This window comes from Electrona antarctica, assembly GCF_951216825.1.
Source record: "Electrona antarctica genome assembly, chromosome: 15".
NCBI classification, from domain to species: Eukaryota; Metazoa; Chordata; class Actinopteri; order Myctophiformes; family Myctophidae; genus Electrona; species Electrona antarctica.
Window position 1 is genome coordinate 8,697,774 of NC_136796.1, and position 22,269 is coordinate 8,720,042.

The following is a 22,269-nucleotide window of genomic DNA, read 5'->3' on the forward strand; positions in this document are numbered from 1 at the left end:
GTGGAGGTGGGTGGAGGCAGATGGGCGGAGGTTTAGCATACTACTCACCGAGCGGGGTGAAGGAGCGTACGGGGCTGGTGTCGCGGCTGCTCTCCCTGCTGGCCTCGCGGCTGCAGCCCTGGCTCATGCTGGGCCGGGGGATACGGCTGCCCCGGGCTGGACACACCGAGGCGAGCACCCCGACGCCACGCAGGGACAGGGAGAGGGGAGTGGGGAGGAGGGGAAGAAGAGAAGCAGTGAGGGAGTAAAGGAGACAGTAAGAGAGAAACAGAGAGACACGGGCACACAGATGGAGAGAGAATATAAGACGCATATTTTAGACAGAGAGAGGAACAAGGGGACGCAGAGCCAGGATATATGACTGAGGCACATGAAACAGGAGAGGAAAGAGAGACAAACTAACAAGACAGGAGAGGAAAGAGAGACAAACTAACAAGACAGGTGACAGTGGGAGTTAAACGGGCGCCGGCCTTAGGCAGCAAGGGTGGTCGCATCATTCTCAACACATCGGGGGAGGAAGTTGGCTAAAGCAGGCAACACGTGATGAGTGGTAAAAACAACTGCGTGATGGCTGTGCCACTGTTTGCCTGTGGAGTGAACACACAGCCTAGTTAGCTAGTTTGGGCAGCCACGTACTGTCTGATTATTTTTTATTTGCATTTACTTTGTTTATTGTTGAAAAACAAAAATTGTGTCCCTTACAACTTCTCTTAATAAACCCCACAAGTGTGATGTAGAAGAATAAATACATAGAATTTTCACCGCAAAGAAAAAGGACTGTCTGATTATTTTAGTATCGATGCATTCGAAGCCTGCTCACCGTTGCCCTTTCAAAGAGTCAGAGTGCAGATCATGGCTGACCTTGTGTGAGCTTACATGATCGTTATGGAGTCTTGTCGCGTATTTGACATTTAACATTCAATGCAACCGTGCACATCTGGCATCCCCCCTATTCCAAATAAAATAACGGGTACCTGGGAACTGGAGACACAAAACAAACCCTCAGGCTTCGTACACACGTCATACACAGGTATTTCTTTAAACGGAGGTTTTTCCCTTTTCGTTTTTGAAAATCTAAATGCCCCCGTATATAAAAGTATCTCCATCCACACGACAACGTAGCTAAAGTGGCCGACCCAGCCAAAACATAGGGTGACATAGGGTATTTGTGTCTGCAGCTTGAGTAGGCTGACCGTCTCCCTGAGCAGTGGCAGCGGTGGCCGAACGGTTTGCGGAGCGGTCTTGATACCGGAAGGTCGCCAGTTCGTATCCCCGGACCGGCACGTTAAAATTACCACCGCTGAAGTGCCCTTGAGCAAGGCATTGAACCACTACCATGAAATGTTCTATGAGCAGGGTCTGGCTGTAAACAAGTATCTGATGCTTAGTCCAGTTACCCTGGGTAAATATAGTAACTTTGCTTTGCTTTGGCACGCAATCCGAGCTCCCGACAATTAGACTTCTTGCTAGGACGTCTGTGTAGCAGTTTTCCATTCTTGTGAGGAGTGGACCTTTGTGTAGTGGTGTACTATACTTGTGAGGACCTACTGCTTGGATTCATGCTCGGATTAACGTTTTGCTAAACTGACTTTTTTCCTCACAATCTAACATGTTATTAAATAGTGTTTTAACCGGCCACGCATGTCGGGAGCGACAGTGTTGTCGGACCAATGCCTGTCGGTCTGTTAGTATGTCTAACTAACGTATTCACCCCCTAAGCTGTAGATTTAGACGACTAAAGTCTTATGATATTAAAGTTAACCAACATTTGAATTAACCTAAAACATTTCAGATGACTAAAATGTGACAAAAACTAAATTAATTATTAATAAAACGAATTCCAAATTTGCGGTCAAAATGAACACCGGTGGGTCACTCACCATAGTGTCGCCTGCTTTAGAAGACTCACACAACAGAAGGTGGAACACAAGCTGGCACACTCACTGTGCCTGGCTCACATGTAAATACAGCAGTTGATCTCACTCCACAAAAACACACACACACACACAACACGTAGAGTCGACAGAAGTAGAGAAAGTGAAGTGAGGGTGAATGTGGAGATGAGGAGAAGGTGGGGTGGGAGGCGGTTCGGTTGGTCTGTGATTTCTTTCCCTCCATTATAAAGGGAGGGAGGGAGCCGATCATTGGCCGACAGCGTCCGCGAATCGGACCAATCAGGGGGTGAGGGGGGGTTAATCGCAGCCCTGTCGGAGGGCGGTTGGTTGGTTATGAAGGGATCCATGAAGCTGCACAGATCTTGCAGGGAAAATTCAAGATAATTCATTACTCGTCTTATCTTGGTTGATTAGTAGGGGAGGTGAGAGGCGGTATAGGGAGGGTCCTCAAATCGCCATGGGAACCAGTCACCGCAACAACAACAACAACAACATCAACAGCCTGGCAGCGGGAGGGGTCGTTAAGAGGGTGTTAATTAGAGAGAGAGGTGGATTGTGGGAATGCATGCCAGCCAACCACGACAACAGACAGGGTTTTGCTGTGGTGTATTTGAGGGGGAGAGAGAGAGAGAGAGAGAGAGAGAGAGAGATGGATGGCTGTTCGGTCGGTCGGCTTGTCGGGGGTCTTACCTCCTCTGCTCGCTCCGTTGTAGATGGAACTAATGCTGGAAGGGGCTGGAGGAGGTGCACCGAAGGAGGCCATGGGAGGAGGAGGAGGAGGGAGAACAGAGTGAGGAGGAGTGGAGGTGTGGGCAGAAGAGGACAGAAGAGAGGAGGGTAGATGGTGTTGAGGTTCACAACGCAGTCCAGTGTGTGGGTGTGGCCATATACATGCGTGCAACGTACATTTATGCTTAAGGTGTTCTTATGGTGCCCCATGCCTGACAGAAGCAGATCTACGTCCACAATGCCTTGTGAGCTCCACGCTTGATGATGATAGGTTCTTGGTTTACCCATGATCCTAGATGACATTTGATGTATTACCTTGTGTTGTCCTTGCTCCTGGTTAACAGTTTGACTGCGGATCACAACATTCCCGACTTAATTGATAAAGAGATCTTATCCCTGCGGAACACGACATCCCCATCTTTTGTTTTCATTGTTTAATTCGCTGTTTTTGATCACTTTTAAGAGATACATGGTGATACATGGTTTCCAGTGGACACAGTAAGGACACGTCACGCGTTTGGATCACGTGACCGGAAGAAAAAAAATACAGTTACACAGGGTTCTCAGGCTTCTGGAGAATTGAGGCACAATGCAAAGTCAACGAGGGGCAATGGTCGTGGCCGTGTGCCCCAGTTCCCAGCTGTTATTGTCGGGACTGTGGAATAGTTTTGTACACTATTACAAACGATTGGAATATATTCAGGCATATTTTCATGAAATGGACCTACATTAGCGTCGGGATGATACTTTAGTTAGTGAAATACTCACGCAGTGAAGGTTATTTCACGATTTAAATTATCCACAGTCAAACTGTTAACTAAGAGCTTCTGCTAAATGCCTACATTGTAAATGATTGGCTGGTTACTGGCTTGACTGAATGTAACCCCAGTCTGAGGGGTCTTTGTTCGTCCGGACTAAAACTAAATGGAATCCAGTTGGGAGGTACATAGTGGACATATACTGTATCAGAATCAAGCTGACTTACATGAGGGCTTGTGTACGGTACTGTACGTGTGTGTGTGTGTGTGTGTGTGTGTGTGTGTGTGTAAAAGTTGCAACGACACCACCAGAGTGAGTTTTAGAGCAGATTCAAAACCTGCGTGTATGTATGTGCGTGCGTACCGACAGACAACCGCGTGGGCGAGGAGTCTCTTGAGCAGCCCTGGCTGCGGGGGATGCGGCTGCGTCTGTGGGCCGACCCTCCGGCTCCGGACAGGACCCCCCTGGGGGTCCCGGGGGTCCCGGTGGCCAGCGTGCTGAGGGCCGTGCTGGTCAGCAGACGGCCGGGGGAGCCGCTCCTGCTCCCCGCTGCATGGACGGACCACCGGAGAGGAGAGGAAGAGGAGTGGGGATAGACACAAAGACAAATCAGAGCCCTTACTTGTGCGAGTCCCGTTCCTTCACATCATTATTAACCACTTAAACACACTAGACCAGTGGTTCTCAAACATTAGATTTCAAGAATCCTCCTTTAAAGAGAGGTAGTTCACCCCCGAAATTTCCCCCCATCGATTACTCGCCCCGTGAAGCCTTGAAGTCATCGTTGGATGAGCAGAGACTCCATTGAGTCAAATTATTGACTGAGGAATTTCGACAAAAAGTCAAATACAAAAAAACAAAATAAACATCTCCATGCATTCGAGGCTTCACGGGGTGTGAAATTGATCGAAAATACGTCATTATTTTGGGTGAACTACTACTAAGCACTTCTCACTCTGCTGTCACAAGTTACAGAATTTTGAACTCCCTCACTTTGAGAACCAGTGCTCTAGTGTAGACGTAGTAAAATGGGCACGAGTTTCCCCCCCCCCGATCGTTTTGCCGACCTACAAGCTCACAACGCGCTGCAGCAGGACGCATTGTAAGCTTGTAAAAACGGGCAATTATTGGCTAATGTTTCCGCCAGAATTGGAATGCTACGGCTCAAGTGGTTAACTCAGGATATTGCTGTGGAGGTATGCGAGTAGAAGTTCTGGTCTTCAACACACTATGGTCAATGGCTGAATACACTCAAAAGAAAAAACAACACAGCAAACATGACAAAGTTGAACACAGCTGGAGAAAGGATTCTTGGGGGCCGAGAGGGATTTGGAAACCATTTCTAAATCAAATGTCTTTTTCTTTAAATCAGTGTAGTCCACCCGCCAAGACCTTCTGTCTCCAAATGCAAAGCCTGCGTCTACTTTAGCTCTATAATGACACACAGTTACACAGTATGTAAAATAACACTCGCTGATCCACAAGGCTGCAAAATTAAAAGGTAGGGTAAATTATATTCTTTTGTTAACATGAGTGTTAAATAACTCTGTATTGTGACAGTAATCATTGTTTGTTCAGTAACGGGAGTGTCCCTAGCATTCTCCAGCTCTGTAGTGGACAGAAAATGCATTTTCACGTCGTGATACCAATTTCAACCAATCAGGAGAGAGAAATCGCAGAGGATACAGGATAAACGTGTAAAGTTGGAAATGACACATAGAAATGAGACCATTTCCATGGTCAGTTACAGTTACCGATACTGGTACCCAGATATAATCGCATGAATTATGAGTTTGTGCATTTATCCTGCCATGCACCCTCTGTCATAACAAGACCCTTTATCTAACATCCTCTGACAGATGAGCACAATACAAATGACCCCCACACCCCCACCCAAAAAATTAAAAAATAAAGCAGGTGTGTTTACAGCTTGGTTAGCCGTGCAGCCACGTTTAAACATTCTGTGCCTAGCCTGCCTACAAATCCCAGCATGCCTCAGCCAGAGTGGGAGGAGGAAGGAACCTTAACAGTGTGCATGTGAGGGAGGGCAGGGGGTGGAATACAGGAACGCACGCCCCAAAACCCGCTCGTAAAACATGAAAGCTCAGTAGAACTATGCATAACCATAATCTTATTCCTAAACTTAACCAGAGTAAAACTATGCCTAACCCCAACCTTATTCCTAAACTTAACCACAGTAAAACTATGCCTAACCCTAACCTTATTCCTAAACTTAACCACAGTAAAACTATGCCTAACCCCAACCTTATTCCTAAACTTAACCAGAGTAAAACTATGCCTAACCAACCTCAGTAAACTATGCATAAACCTAACCTTATTCCTAAACTCAACCTCAGTAAAACGATGCCTAACCAACCTCAGTAAACTATGCATAAACCTAACCTTATTCCTAAACTTAACCACAGTAAAACTATGCCTAACCCCAACCTTATTTCTAAACTTAGTCACAGTAAAACTATGCCTAACCAACCTCAGTAAACCTAACCTTATTCCTAAACTCAACCTCAGTAAACTATGCATGAACCTAACCTTATTCCTAAACTCAACCTCAGTAAACTATGCATAAACCTAACCTTATTCCTAAACTCAACCTCAGTAAACTATGCATAAACCTAACCTTATTCCTAAACTCAACCTCAGTAAACTATGCATAAACCTAACCTTATTCCTAAACTCAACCTCAGTAAACTATGCATAAACCTAACCTTATTCCTAAACTCAACCTCAGTAAACTATGCATAAACCTAACCTTATTCCTAAACTCAACCTTAGTAAACTATGCATAAACCTAACCTTATTCCTAAACTCAACCTCAGTAAACTATGCATAAACCTAACCTTATTCCTAAACTCAACCTCAGTAAACTATGCATAAACCTAACCTTATTCCTAAATTCAACCTCAGTAAAAGCGTGTTTTGCGGCGAGCGTTCCGATTACCGGTGGGTGGAACCAGCGAGAGGTGAGGGATGGGGTGGGGGAGAGTAAAAAATCATCTTACCACCGACGTTAGCGGACTGAGATCCTGATTGGTTGAGGGAGGAGGAGGGAGGGGTTAGCAGGAGACCCAGGAGGGTGGAGGAGGAGGGGAGGAGGAACAGCAGGTTAAACCAGATGCATTATGGGAGTTAGCGGCATGAAGGTGGGGTGGGGGGAAGGGGGGGGTTGAACGGGTGGTTGGGTGGGTGGTTATAACACAGAGCGCGTGACGGGATCCAGGCCGTTCCGAATACACAATAAAAGCTAGCCCCAAACTTTGCCCACAACTTTGATAAAAGACATCCATTTAGCAGGAAAGGAACCCATCAGAACCAAAGCGTTGATAAAAAAAAAAAACATCTTAAAGTAATCAACAACAACAGCAACAACAACAGAACAACAGTGAGCCAGCCGGGGTTGATGGATCAGGGAGAATAATGCATGATGGGAAGGCCGGCAGGGATGGAAGCCAAGCCTGCTCAGGATGACGGAACATAAAATATATCCCAAACTAAAATGAAACACACACACACACACACACACACACACACACACACTAGGGCTACACGATATGGACAACATCTTATATCTCTGTATTCATGCCAAATGTTGCGATATCGATACGATATTACCGTTAAAATGTCATATTTTTTATTTTAAGTGTTGCACAAAACTTAACATTCAAAAAAGTGTGTTAGTGAGTTCGATAATGCTGGACCAGGGCTAACAATGCAACGGAGTGGTGCTTTACTTTCTGAGGGGTACAGGCTAAAAGAGAGGGATGTTGCTTGCTTTAGAAGTGGACGATATATTGATAATATATTGTTATAATGACGATATATCTATATCACGATATTGTTGCCTTTTTGCAATACTGATATTGCGCAAGTTCATACCTCGATAACGATATATTGTGCAGCCCACACACACACACACACACACACACACACACACACACACACACACACACACACACACACACACACACACACACACACACACACACACACACACACACACACACCTCCTCTCCCTTCCTATAGTTTTCTTATTGGAAATCTGATCATTGACCAACATTTTGTCAATATCGGTCAAACACATCGCTCTAACCACCTAACGCCTGCCTTATTTTATACTTGGATGCAAAACAAAGCTGATGTACAAGCTCACAAGATGTCACATCGTGAGGCATTGTGAGCTTGTAGATCGGCTAATTCCACAAAACATAGTTTGGAAAGTGGCTGTGTACATGCATGGGTGCCACACCCAACCAGAACTGGAGTAGGCAGGCTATTTATATTTTGCACTGCAGTGGTTTGGCTACAGTAGCTCAGCGCTGTTTGTTGTGTGACGTCAAATTCAGCCAAGCTCAAACAGCATCTAAAAGGCCAGTCCACACCAATGCAACTCCTTGCAACCAAGGTTATTCATAGTTAACTAAAACTAAGGGAATAACAAGAAAAAAATAAAATAAAAACTACAATATATAAAAAATAAATGATACCTAACTTTGTAAAATTGATTTGTGTTTACAAAACAAAGTAAAACAAACTCAAATTATAGACCCTTAGTTTTCGTCTGTGGATGGTTGGCGGTTCATCTGTAACTGAATAAAAATGTTTTTGTTACACAATACTTACCTATTCAATCCTGCACCTAACCCTAAAGTATTAAAAAACTAAAACTAACACTACAACTAATAAAAACAAACTAAAGCTATTATTAAAAAATAAAAAACGAATAAAAACTAACTGAAAAAAACGAACTTAGAAGGAAATATATATATTAAAAATTAACTAAAACAAATTAGATCTATTATAACCTTGCTTGCAACTCCTTGGAGCTACTTGCAACCGTTCTCCAAGTCTTACCGGTCTGCAATTGGCCAGTCCACACCGATGCAGCGGCCTCTGACACGGTTAAATGGCACCGGTCAGCAACTGGCCAGTCCACACCGCTGCAGTGGCCTCTGACACGGTTTCATTGCTTGCAAGGAGTTGCATTGGTATGGACTGGCCTTCAGTGACACACAACATGCAGAGGAACACGCACACACACTCTCCTCCATCCATACCCACAGATATAAACACTTATTGATCGGCATGAGAGCGATAGCAGGTGGCCCACTCTTCATAACGGCTGTACACACAGAAACAGACACACACACACACGGTTGTACTCTGACAAACACAAAATACCTGGCGTGCAATCGGATTCGTCTGAACCTGAAGGCACAAGAACATTTGCATTTGCATTGTCACCATGACAGGCAACAGATTCTCTCTCTCCCCCTCTCTCTCTCTCTCCCTCTCTCTCTCTCTCTCTCTCTCTCTCAATCACACACACACATTTTTGACATGTGCACCACAACAAGACATTAAGTCATTTGTGGAAACAAACTGGTGTAAACTGTGGATGAGTGAGAGTGCGTTACGTGTGGTACGTACGTTGTGACTGGGAGACCATCTTGGTCCGGCTGCGTCCTCGGGAGTCCACCTGGCTGCTCACGGCGCTGCTGGGGGTGCTCAGCTGCTGTTTGGTACGTATGCGGCCTGCGTAGCGTAGCGCAGCGGCACAGAGGGAGAAACCATCAGAAACGCACACATAAAAACAACAGCGCACTACCTTCCCTACGTCACCTAGTGCAGCCGCTGCTAGTGCACTACTCACCGCCCATAGGATGAAGCCTACCCTCCTAGGAAGCACTACCACAACAAGCAACTACTGTAACTAACTAACTAACTAACTAACTGACTGCTGGAAGCCACTGTTAAATGACATATCGGTGTTGTCAGGGAGAAACCTCTGATCTCCATTTTTTACTATTTTTGTGTTTTTTGGGGGGTAAATGAATGCCCCACTTCAGTGGTTGTCAACCCTTTTCATATCAAGGACGATTATTTATTTGACATTTGAGCCACGGACCACCATTTGAGCCACGGACCACCATTTCAGCCACGGACCACCATTTGCTGACGTTTAGCCTCTCAGACCCAAAACGTTGGATATGTTGTTGTCGTTGGATAAGAGTCGTGATTAAAATAACAATTCTTCTACAAATCCTCTAATTGTGTCGACTTCTTGCGAATTAAGTAATGCAGGTGTTTAACAATAATTTAACTCTTGAGGAGCGTAACATGAAACCAAATGGACCCGTACGGGTCCATTTGGTTTCATGTTACGCTCCTGAAGAGTTAAAGATCTGTTAGGGTCCACTTGGTTACCACTGGTTGAAAACCCCTGCCCTACTTGATCACGTTACATCGTCACACAAAAGTATCAAATGTAGCAGATCTACAAGCTCCAACATTTTGAGCTTGTAGATCGGCTCCTTTTGCCATTTATTTTAATCTTGAAAAGTATAACTATTTCTGGACATACAGTATGAGGTTTCCACCCGACAGAGACGATATTCCACTATGTTATCCAGTCATTCTGTCACACCCTGAACCACCTACGATGCACAGTAGGGGGCGCTTCAACGGACTGTGCCGTTCACATTGATGATGATGATGATGAGCCAACAGGTCGTTTGAAAGCAAACTAAGCGCGCGGTTACAGTGACTTGTACTAGCAAGCACTTATGCAGTATATTATATACTATATATATATATATATATAGCACACATCATCATCATCTTCTTCTAAATCCTCTAAAAGTCATATTGGCATACGGTATGTACTTCTAGATTTAATATTTTGACCAATGTCTTGATGAAATAATATATAATTGGTAACATGATTATTGAAGCACCCCTACACACACACACACACACACACACACACACACACACACCTAACCACAATCTTACCATTGTCTGTTCTGGTCCCTAGTGTTAGACAAAGAAATTAAGAAAAGTAGGTTGTTTATAAGTATCACTTGTCACCTTAACACTCATCACCCCACACACACACTCATCACCCCACACACACACACACTCATCACCCCACACACACACTCATCACCCCACACACACACTCATCACCACACACACAGTTTCTAACTGGCTGCAAATCAACAAGACAAAAGGATAACGTCCCTTTCATAGCAATACTATGTTGCCAGCTGCTTGGTGGGGGCGTGGCATCTCCCCTCCCTCGGAGTAACGTTTATTCACGACTGGTGATATTAGAGATGAATGACCCACTCCTGAGCTGAATGATTATATTATGAATGAATGAATGAATGAATGAATGAACGAATGAATGAATGAATGAATGAATGAGGCCGTTAGGTGAGCAAAGGGTGGGATGTGTGTTCATACAGAGATAGACAGACATCAGGGTGGCGCTATGATCTGACCCGGTTAATGCATCATTTATACTGCATCGTGCCGCACTGTGTCTCGTCGTGCCCAAAACATAGCTGATCTACAGCGCGCCGTGAGCTTGTGGATCGGCTATTTTGTGGCGCGCAACACCGCTGCACAACGGAGTACATCAATCAGGCTTCGATGTGTGTGTTATTGTGTGGATTGTTGGGAACAGAGAGATGATGGAGAAAAGCGACAAAGGAAGGAAGGAAGATAAAAGAAAGGAAAAGAAACAACAGAAGGATAGAGGAAGAAAGAGAATAGTGTGAGGGGGCGAGAAGACCTTACCATCCGTTTTATCAGTAGCATCATCTTTAGTGGCAGAGAGAGAGGGAGGGAGGGAGAGAATACGAGAGTGAGGGGAGAGGGAGAGAGAGAAGGAGGGAGAGAATACAAGAATACAAGAGAGGGAGGGAGAGAATACGAGAGTGAGGGGAGAGGGAGAGAGAGAAGGAGGGAGAGAATACAAGAATACAAGAGAGGGAGGGAGGGAGCGAGAGAATATGAGAGAGATAGGGAGAAAGAGAGAGAGAGAGAGGGCGAGAGAGAGAGAGAGAGGGCGAGAGTAAAAGAAACAGAAAAAGAGGGGGTAAAGAACAAGAGAGTAGGAAAGACAAGGTGTGGAGAGAGAAGAGGAGTTGGGAGAAAGGAGCAGAGTGTCTGTGTTACTACCAACGTCTGGACCGACGTCTGGGGCACATGCAGATGAATCTACACAACACACATATACGCACGTACACAGAACAATACTCATGCACACACACACAATATCCATACCATAGTGCACGGATATGATGCAGGCAACACAGAGGAGAGGAGAGGAGAGGAAGAAGAGAGAAGAGGGGAGGAGAAGTGAAGAGGAGGAAGCGAGGAGACGAAAGGATATAGGCCCATCCAAGTTCTATGAGAATTGGGGAGTATGTGAGTTTGACATTGTGTGTGTCCGTGCGTGCGTGCGTGCGTGTGTGTGTACATTAGTATAGTTTTAGAGTTTTCCTGCACTGTGTATCTGCATTCATCCTGAAACACTGTACTTTGATAGTGACTGACTCGGCCTGTTCTCTGAAGCGTAATACATACTACTTCCTACGTCTGGGTTCAGACAGGCTTTCCGAACTGTAGCTCGGAGAGTCAGGCCATGTGGAGGTTGCATGGGTCCCGAGGAACTCAAGCAACCCAAAGACCACCTATCCGAAGTTCGGAATGACGCCAGTTTGTTTTTACGTCACCTCCCATTCTGAAGAAAAGTTAGGACTTTAGAAGGAGTATGTATTGCGCTTTACTCATCCCTATTGGTCAAATCATCTCCATTGATCCACTGACTTGTCTCCATTGTCTCTTTGGACCCTCTCTTCTTACCCAGTGACGAATAGGAGCCGGGGTTCAGGCGCCCCGGCCTGGCGGCCTGGCCAGTGCCACGGCGCTGCTTGGCGAGAGCGGCCGCGTTCACATCCACGTCGCTACGGGAACGCTGCAGGGCGCTGGGCGACGGTGCCGGCTTCAAACCGCCCGTCGACGGGACTGATGGGAAGGGGGCAGGGAGCGAGGGAGGGAGGGAGGGACGGAGGCATGGAGGGAGGGAGGGATGGAAGGAGGTGATGGAAGGGAATACATATACATACAGATACGTATCACAAATACATGCAACACCACTTGCACAACAGCCGTGCACGGACGGACACACACACACACACACACACAGGTGTGTGCAAACGCATATTCTGTACGACCACTACACAAGACGTATGCCGCGGACATACACGTGTGTGTGTGTGTGCGTGTGTGTGTGTGTGTGTGTGTGTGTGTGTGTGGGGTACAAACACAAACGTATGTTGAATGAATGGGAACTGGTGACAGGCGTCATGTCATGAGTGTAATGGAAGGAACGGCTGTGTGTATTTGTGCATTGTGTGTGTGTGTGTGTGTGTGTGTGTGTGTGTGTGTGTGTGTGTGTGTGTGTGTACGTGTGTGTGTGTGTACGTGTGTGTGTGTGTGTGTGTGTGTGTGTGTTTGAGCGTATGGACTGTTTTAATTTGACATTTTGTGAGTTTATTCAAATATTGTGATTCCTCCTGTACAGTATGTGTGTGTGTGTTTCAGCGTCAGTGTGAAGGTACTCACCTCTCCCCGGGTTGGAGGACCATTTCGAAGTCAGGGGTCGACTGTTGGGGGCGGGACAGGGACAGTAGGTCAGTGAAGTAGCAGAACCTCAACAATAATCATGTCATTCCATATCACACAAATAACTATTTATAACCCTAGGAAGAGGACAAATACCAAAACGACAGAAACAGCAAAACGACGCGTCAGCGCAGTGTTGTCGTTTGCTCACATAAGTAGCTGGCAACAAAGCAAATGACATTTTCATGCGCTCAGCGAGACTGCAATTTCCTTCACGTTCAAAGCCCAGCTGCTCGTATCGGGAAGGTAAAATGTTGATTGTCTGCCGAGCGATTTTGACGGAGCAGCGTGGTGAAGCACAGTAGTTAGAAACTACTGTCCCTTTTAGTTTAGCCTAGTTGGGTTGCATGTAAGTGCTTGTTGCCTATGCTGTTTTTTATGCCATGCTTTTAAACCCTGTAGCACTCTGAGATTCGCAAGAATGTAAAGTGCCTTAAAAATTAAATTCATTATTATAGCTCCATACAATACTACTAAATAACTACCCCTATTTGATAGAAGAAGGAAGACACCATGCGATGCGAGTGTAGTCTAGCCAACACCAACTCGGGACTCCTGGATCGTTGCCCTCCACACTCTCCAATCTAACATCAGGGTCTTCAGCTCTACAGTGTTGTTAGCTAAGCTGTCACGCCACAGTGCATCTAGGTAGGTGGTGGACTTCTTGCCCCTCCTGGCTTTGCCCTGGGTTGGACTCCCATGGAGTCAGTTTGCGTGCGTGTGTGACTGTGTGTGTGCACGCGCGTGCGTGCATGTGTATGTATGTACAGTATGTACGTATGTATGTTTAGGGTACCAACAGGTGACAAAGTGGCGCTGTTGCACCACTCACTTCAGACAGGTCTGATTTGTTTTTATTTACAGGGTGCAGGCATATCCTAATCCTATACCAGTCGCGCTCCTGATATGCACCGGACCGGTCTGAATTTGGCTTGAGGGTTAGGAACTTGAGGGTTAGCCACCGAGTGGTGCGCTACGAGCTTGTAGGTCTGCTATTTTTGAAAAATCGAAGAACGACTGACATAGAGACATAGCTTTTTCAGAAAAGTGTCAGGATGTAGAAGACATTTTTAGAATCTGATCTCAGGTCAAAATGATATAATGGTGGGTTCCTACTTGAGGCTCTCCTGGGAGGAGGAGGATGAGCGGTCGCTCTGGGGCAGAGAGGCCACGCTGCCACTGCTCTTTAGACACGACTGCAGCGTCCTCTGGTGGGACGGCTCCAGAGAGTTGTACAGAGAGTCTGCTGCCCCGGGGAAGTGTTGCCTCAGACTCCAGTACGCTCTGGAAGAGAGGAGAGGAGAGAGACAGAGAGAGAGAGACACACAGACAGAGACAGAGACAGAGAGACACACACACACACACACACACACACACACACACACACACACACACACACACACACACACACACACACACACACACACACACACACACACACACACACACACACACACACACACACACACACACACACACACACACAGTTACTACAAAACACATGCCCTACTGGATCATACTACAGCGTGTGTTTTGAGCTTGTAGATCATTTCTGAATTTGAATCCTCACAGTTTTGGACATATGAGGTCATTGTCGTAGAGCTGAGCGAGTTTGGAGAAAAAACAAACTCACTTAATCCACCTAGAGGATCTTAAAAAGTCACCTATAACAAAGCCTTGCGTCTGGCAAGGCAGGCATATTTCTCTGGCATTATTAATGAGAACAAGAACAATGCCAGAGTCCTATTCTCTACCATTGAACGGCTTTTAAACTCCCCCAGTCCGCAGTCGTTCCTTGCTTCTAAAGCTAAGTGTAATGAGTTTGCATGCTTTTTTGATAACAAAATGTGTAACATTAGAGCTGATATTATGAATGGTGCTGCTAGCACAAACCCTCAAACTGCAGCTAATGGTGCCAGGGTTGATCTCTCCAGGGGGAGCCTATTGTCATTCTGCGCAATTGATGACGAACTCCACAAAACCATATCACAGATGACATCATCCTCCTATTCATTAGATACAATTCCTACCACCTTTCTCAAAGAGGTTTTAGACAGTGTGATTGGAGATATCCTAAAAAAATGTAAACAGCTCTCTACAAACAGGCATCTTTCCAGACTCACTGAAGGCGGCTGTAGTTAGGCCCTTACTCAAGAAACACAATCTTGATCCCTCTGTGTTGGGTAACTATCGACCTATTTCTAATCTGCCCTTTCTGGGCAAGGTTCTAGTAAGCAGAAAGAATCAATAATAAGCAGACTTGGCAACCTGACTGTATAAAGTAACAGTACAGTAAAGAACTTGGGGGTCATTATTGATTCTGAATTTAATTTTAATTCACACATTAATCATGTTACCAAGATTGCCTTTTTTCACCGTAGAAATATTGCACGAATCAGAGCCTATTTGTCATTGGACGATGCAAAAACACTGATCCACGCCTTTTCTCGGCTTGATTACTGCAATGCACTTTTTTCTGGACTGCCTAAGAAAACAACTGACAGATTACAACTTGCCCAAAATGCGGCAGCCAGAGTTTGAACTAAAACTAAGATGAGAGAACATATTACTCCAGTTGTATGCTTGTAAAGCACTTTGAGCTGCATTTCATGTCATGAAAGGTGCTATACAAATAAAGTTGTATTGTCTGTGTGTGTGTGTGTGTGTGTGTGTGTGTGTGTGTGTGTGTGTGTCTTACTTGCGGGCCTCTACTCTGGCCTCAGAATCTGCATCTTGAAGTCCCTTCTTGATGCTTTCAACGAGAACGGCTGTGTGCCTGAGAGAGAGAGAGAGAGAGAGAGAGAGAGAGAGAGAGAGAGAGAGAGAGAGAGAGAGAGAGAGAGAGAGAGAGAGAGAGAGAGAGAGAGAGGAGAGGGGGGGGGGGGGAGATGTAGACACAACAAGTGTTAAATGAGTGTGAAAGCAGTCCTGTAATACAGTAGTACAGTATGAGAGTGAACATAGAACTCACTTCTCCAGGGAGTGAGTCTGCCACTCTTGTAAGAGTAGATCCAGGAAGTCGTAACAGCGCCTGGAGACCACAGAGCATCATCATCATCATCACATCATCATCATCATCATATCATCATACTATAATCATCATCATACTATAATTAACCAAATGTCTGAATGTGTCTGAATGTGTGTCAGAAACACTGCCGTAGCACCTCACTGCCTGCACCAATCACTCCCACTTTTCACACAGGCATTGACCATAATAATATGGAGGTCTTAACGAAGCCCTTTTTTCAATTTAACAAATTATAGATTAATAATGAATGTATTAGTTAATTAAAAATGCGAAAAGGGCGCAGTACCCCCCACTGCCACAAGGGAAGCCAGCGACATGAAGATACAAAGATACATGCTACCATTCATTTTCAATGAAAGCCAGCGACATGAACACACAAATATAGCCGACGTTTGTCGCTGCTACAAAACCTACAAAAAAAGTTGAGCTTGTTTCAACATCAGCTACAAAGATGCAAATAGGCTTTGCATCTTTATATCTTTCGTATCTGCCAGTGTGAACGCAGCATTATAAATCATTTTCATAATTGTTATGTCATCATGCAAAGTGGTTCTGCTCACCTTCTCACGGCCACAGACTTGGATGTACAGTTACTGGTGATCAGAGGGATCAACCTGGGAACATGAGTGTGCTGGAGAGGGAGAGAGGGCGGGAGGGCGGAGTGGAACAGAGAGAGGGAGGGAGAGATGGTAAGGAATGGAAGCATGGAGAAAGACAGACATACGCAGAGAGACAGAGAAAGAAGGTAAAGTCATTTTAAACTTTAAGACTCCAGTAGAAGAATGTGCACACTCTGTTGATGTTAAAGACTGTGACATGCTATGTATGCTACAGTAGCTTGTACCTCTATGTGTGTTAGTGTGAGGGGTTTGTGACTGTGTGTGTGCGCTCCTCACCTTGATGATGATGCGTATAGCGGACACTCCGGACATGGCCATGATTTTGGCACAGTTGGGGACGAGGTTGAACAGGATGGGGACGATGGACTCTGCTCCGTGGTCAAACCTGTTCCCCAGCACTGAGGACAGGTGGCTGCACGCGCACACACGTTTACCATTACCAATATACCCAATTTATGTTACGACCCTTTGTCTAGGGGTCTATAGTAGTAACATAAATGTTACTACTGACGACAACTGAATTAAAAACTGAAATGTTTTATTACTTCAGCGCAGCAGTTTAAACATGAAAATGGTCACTGATAAAATTGACTTCAGGGTGAAGGTTTACAATGATTTAAGATATCCTAGCTTATATCTATAAATATAATAACTTAACCCCTATCCGAAAATAAACAAAAAGACAATGCTGAACCTACTTAGCCAAACTAAAAAGTACACAGGAAAGCTGTTGATCATTTCTTTTAAGTGACTAAATTGATTAGTCCGATTACCCACTTAAGCTTAAAACATAGTGTAGTGTAACGTAAAAACACGTGTAGCCAATCTCCAAGCTCACAATGCGTTTCATCGCGGCACACTGTGAGCTTATAGATCAGCAAAATCCCCCAAAATGGATCATTCTATTCTAATGGATGATGTGTTTATTAGTATAGTAGTAAGATGAAGTGCTGCACGGTGTGGGTACTCACGCCACGGTCATGCAGGCCTCTCGCACCACCTGAGACCTCAGGTCTTTAGCGGACATCTTGAAGGCTCCGTCCAGAAGGCGGAGGTGCTGGTAGAAGCTGTCGTAGTCGGTGGCCCCCGCCACCACCAACGAGCGCACCTTCTTCAGCTGGTTGGGGCGACAGAACAGTGACCAATCAGACGACGACAACCTCAGAAGACAGTTACTTTGACCCCACGTGTGTCGAGTGCGAGAAGCTTTGGTTGAAAATAGCCGATCGACAAGCTCACAACACAAATACGGATGCTGGCATTTAAGTGGTTAATTGCAAGTAATGTGGATGAGGTTTGCAGAATTGTTCTCAGCTCCTGCACAATAGAAGGGAATGTAACTCTGAACATAACGTAAACATTAACCCTTTTACGGCTCAGTGATGTCAATTGGATTTCAATGTAATGGGTCCCGGGACCCAGGGGTGGTCTTTTAGATGGGTCCCAGGGACATTTTATGAGTGCTACTTCAACAACGGTAAGAGTACAGTACCGAGTACAATATTGCATCCCAGGACCCCCGGAGGGTGACAATGATTGTGTCTTTTCTAAATTGAGTGAGTCTAAGGATGCAGGATGCAGCCTATTTTCATCACTGTGGCTGTGTGCTGGTTTTGAGTTGTGCTAAAAATGAACTCCTATGGGAGTGATTTCAAACCGAGACAGGAGGAGGGATGCAAATGCAAATAAGACTGGAGCATTTGTTTTGTTTTCCCCCCCACAGAGGATCAGACTCATCCTCGCTACAAGGGTCTGCCCAGCTTGACTCCGTGCGGGCCTGCCTGCGTGCTCTGTTTAACCGCTCGTATCCAGTGCCACGACATCCCTGGTCAACATGCTGAAGCTTAGCTCGGAGAACAGATCTAAGAGCTAACCATGCGTTTGGCAAGTGACACCCCACTCCCATGGCGGAGAATAAAATAAGCTTGAGAACCACTGCAGTCGGAGATCTGTGCTCTACCGATACGTCTGGTGACAAAGATAAATCAAATAAATCTGTGTGGGCTATTGCAGAACCAATGCGAAGGATGGAGGAAGGTCATCCCTAATCTGGGCGATATGGTAAAGACCGCTAAAGATTGTGCTGCGGTGTCACCGTTCGCCCCGCTCCCTGGCCGTACAAACCTGCACAATGAGTTTAAATGTATCCATGACGAGTGGAGGGTGGAGACGGGCGGAGATATCCAATCTCCTGTGAGACCAGGACTAATATGACCAGGATGAGTAACTTCCTCCGTCGTCAAGACTCCACCTCATTTCCTCCTCACCTCGAGCTATAGTGCACTGTAGTCAATAACCCTAATGTCCCTTTAGTGTGTCTGGTATTTACTGGCCGTATGTATGAGTGAGGCTGGGACTCCATGCATGGAAGTAGAGTTTAGTGTCGGTGTTTAGTGGCTGGTGAGTCGCTAGGGCTCTCTCTCTCTACTCACAGCGGTGGCTCTCTGGTCCCAGTCATGCTTGTCATCTGAGCAGATCTCACGGATCTTGTTCAGGTTGTCCTCCAGGTCTCTGGACGAGTAGATCTGAACACAGAGAGACAGACAGACAGACAGACAGACAGACAGACAGACAGACAGACAGACAGACAGACAGACAGACATCATCATTGATGATGAGAGATGAAGGCTTAAGGCTTTCAGACATTCTGGTGTAGTTAATATGCATAATTCTGGTTATTACTTAATTTGTTGTATATGTATATATATTCCTTTTTCATGGCATGGCTCTGCAAAAGGCTAGCCGTCTATGACAGTCTGGTTGACTGTGTGCGTGTGTGTGTTACCTGTACAACAGGGACATCAGTGAAGCCTTTGATGAAGTCTTCCTCATCGATGGCCCCTGCACCCGTTTCCTTGGACGCTACAAAAATAAATTACAAAGTGATCTTTAGAGAGTGTGAGGGGGGGTTCAATTCAGCTATTCACTGGGTTATTTTTTCCTGAGCCAGGTTTAACTCACTGCGCGTGCACGCACGCACGCACGCACATGCACACACAGAGAATTACACCCCCACATACAGTCAGTCAGAGTCTGCATCTCTAATGGACTTTCTGGACGTAATGGGCCTGTCAATCACAGCTCTCCGGACTACACCCCACCCCCAGGGAGGGAGGGAGGGAGGGAGGGAGGGAGTGAGGTGGGAGGAATGAAAGGGGAGAGGACGACCAGGCAGGTACCTGGGGAGGTGGAGGGTATTACAATATGATGTTTTTAGGACTAGGAGGAGAAAGACGATAGCAGTGGGGTAGTAGAAGTCCATCTCTTGTCTCCTCCCCCTGGGACAGTGTCCATTCAAGACGGTCAAATATACTGCATGCATCTATCTGGCAGCACTGAGGAGCTGGTGGTACACACTAAACACAAATGGTGCTTCTTTGTCTTGTAATCATAGGGGAAAACCTCCTTTTGGTGCATCTCATGTATACATCCCTGCTAGTGTTTCCACTAGGCATTATGACTTTATGTTGCCCTGTTTCTTTAGTTTTGCTCTTGGAATTTTGGTTTTTGTTTCGTCTCTGAGACCCCCTTTCCACCGGTTGGTTCCCAATGGGAACCGGTTCAGTTCTTTTTGGTTCTTACTTAGTCCATGAGCCAGAGCTCCAAAATTGGTGGGAAAAACTAGACCTATATTAATTAAATTGTTTATAGGATCAATACAAGTAAATTAATACATGATAACCCTTCCACAGTAGTAGCTTTTTCATATTTTCTTACATAATGCATCATTTGCATATTAAAAAATGTAAAATTTGTAATACAATAAATCATTGTATTCGTGTAAGTAATCAACTGGGGAAGTGTCATGGTGATAACAATCTAATATAGGTATGGTTTTGCCCACTCAATTCATAATTAACGTTCCAATTTTGGAGCTCTGGCTCATGGACTAAGAAGTTCCAAAAATTACTGAACCGGTTCCCATTGGGAACCAACCGGTGGAAAAGGGGCCTGAGTGTACAGCACTTTGGTTCAACACTGTTGTTTTAAATGTGCTCTATAAATACAGTGGACTGGATAGTTATTCATGCTTATATATATATATAAATTTAAATATCTTTAGATTTTCTCTCCTTGCCTTCTTTTCTCCTACTTCCGAACCAGTTCTGGCATTTTATTGGTGTTTGAGTTGGAAATATTATATAAGAATATAAGAACTTCCGCGATCAATGGCTCATAAGAGAAACATTGTTACAAAACAAATGTGTATGTACAGCTGTAGTAACATAGACAATGTGCTACAATAATATGACTTGCACAAGTTGCACAGTCACCCGTACACAAGACCAATGTTATATATTTTCCAGCTGGGCTGACAGCCTGTTTTGATTAAAAGCAGGTTGTAAACTCATTGTCCACATTAGGACCGCTATGGTAGGAATTTGCATGGGTGTGTCAATGTTCTGTGGATAGAAAACGCTATGCGACTGTGCACCGAGTACAACAGCAGCCTGGCTGCCTGGCTGCCTGCCTGCCTGCCTGCCGCACTAGCTAGCAACCAGCAAGCATTTATTGTGGAATCAATCATTGTGACATTGGAGAAATCCAAACTTTCATAGTGGAATGAATGTAGCTCAGACAAATTATTCCCATCACTGTGCCACTGTCATTGTCAGTCAGAAGTGGGAGCTAAATTGTACCACTCAAGTCTTAAAGAGTGAAATCCATTGAAACAAAGGGCATGAAATTGCTTTGGAGCCCACAAGTCATGCTCCAGTCACCCCATTGTAGATACAGTGTTAAAGGCTTTTGCGTATTGTTGAATGTATACTCTGTTGTACAACGGTGTCATTCACCGAATATAATAGCCATCGACAGTACAAGCTCACAACACGTCATGGCGAAGCGCTTTATGCTTGTAGTTCATCTATTTTGGCCTTACGGAGTGTGTTCTGTCTAGAGTCTAGTTGCTGGGTGTTGGCAGAATGCGTGGGGGGGCTGCTGTCTGTATGTTCCTAATGCAGAGTGGCAGATATAGTGAAGCTGACCAATGAGGAAAAGATCTGAGCATTTACGTTTGTTTTCACAGACAGCTCAACACAGAAACACAAACAGCAGCATCCAGAAAATAGCAGATTTACATTTAAAAATGCTTTTCTATATTATCTAAAATGTATTATAAAGGGACACAGAGAGACAGAATCTACATAATGGGCATAAAAGGGACACAGACATGGGTGGAACGGGTACTCTGACACGGGTACAACGGGTATAGCATAGCCGGGTGGGGCATGGATCTCCAACTTCCATCGTTACCGACTCGGTGCTCTACAGCCGGGCACCGGTCTAGTATATATAATTGTTCATGAATCACAATCAAGGACGATTTTTGAAATAATCGCAATATTGATTTGAAGTCGTAATCGCCCCGGCCCTAAATGTTGTAATGGCAGAGTGGACACAACTACTCAAATGAGCTGCTCTCCTCCAAGGTCCCAGGTTCAAGGTGATCTTTGTTACATCCTGTGTGGAATTAAAAATATTTTTTGTCCTGCTTTTGATGTCCTGTATGATCTCCATCCAGATGGCAGTAATGATCATGTGAAGTGATGGCTGAGGGTGATGTGAGCACAGTGTCACTTGCTATTTGGAGTTCCAGACGTGTGATAAGTCTGGTTATGAGTTGGGGTGTGTGAGGGCAAATAATTTTTAAAGGCAGTATGTGATGCTTGCTACAGTAACTTTGTTTTTGATGGAGTTGGGTACAACAGGTTAAAGGGGCATTCCACTCATTTTCAACATT

The 22,269-nt window shown here is 45.2% G+C and overlaps 1 protein-coding gene across 17 annotated transcripts in view; it reads right to left on the reverse strand.

The window, feature by feature from the left end:
- Positions 1–22,269, reverse strand: part of clasp2 (cytoplasmic linker associated protein 2) — a 145,329-nt gene that overhangs the window by 46,478 nt on the left and 76,582 nt on the right. For 6 of the 17 annotated variants that reach the window (XM_079523484.1, XM_079523483.1, XM_079523487.1 and 3 more), the window contains exons 9-24: positions 19,312–19,388; positions 18,959–19,051; positions 17,498–17,643; positions 16,803–16,938; positions 16,467–16,537; positions 15,847–15,906; positions 15,574–15,651; positions 13,992–14,159; positions 12,816–12,856; positions 12,054–12,215; positions 10,194–10,211; positions 8,829–8,933; positions 8,580–8,606; positions 3,747–3,932; positions 2,586–2,630; positions 49–156 (exon numbers count right to left, since the gene is read on the reverse strand). In XM_079523484.1, the coding sequence (XP_079379610.1) occupies positions 49–156; positions 2,586–2,630; positions 3,747–3,932; positions 8,580–8,606; positions 8,829–8,933; positions 10,194–10,211; positions 12,054–12,215; positions 12,816–12,856; positions 13,992–14,159; positions 15,574–15,651; positions 15,847–15,906; positions 16,467–16,537; positions 16,803–16,938; positions 17,498–17,643; positions 18,959–19,051; positions 19,312–19,388 (1,521 nt within the window). Of the gene's footprint in view, positions 1–48; positions 157–2,585; positions 2,631–3,746; positions 3,933–6,403; positions 6,428–8,579; positions 8,607–8,828; positions 8,934–10,193; positions 10,212–12,053; positions 12,216–12,815; positions 12,857–13,991; positions 14,160–15,573; positions 15,652–15,846; positions 15,907–16,466; positions 16,538–16,802; positions 16,939–17,497; positions 17,644–18,958; positions 19,052–19,311; positions 19,389–22,269 lie in introns of all 17 variants that reach the window. The other 11 variants (XM_079523481.1, XM_079523477.1, XM_079523485.1 and 8 more) reach the window with 7 other exon arrangements.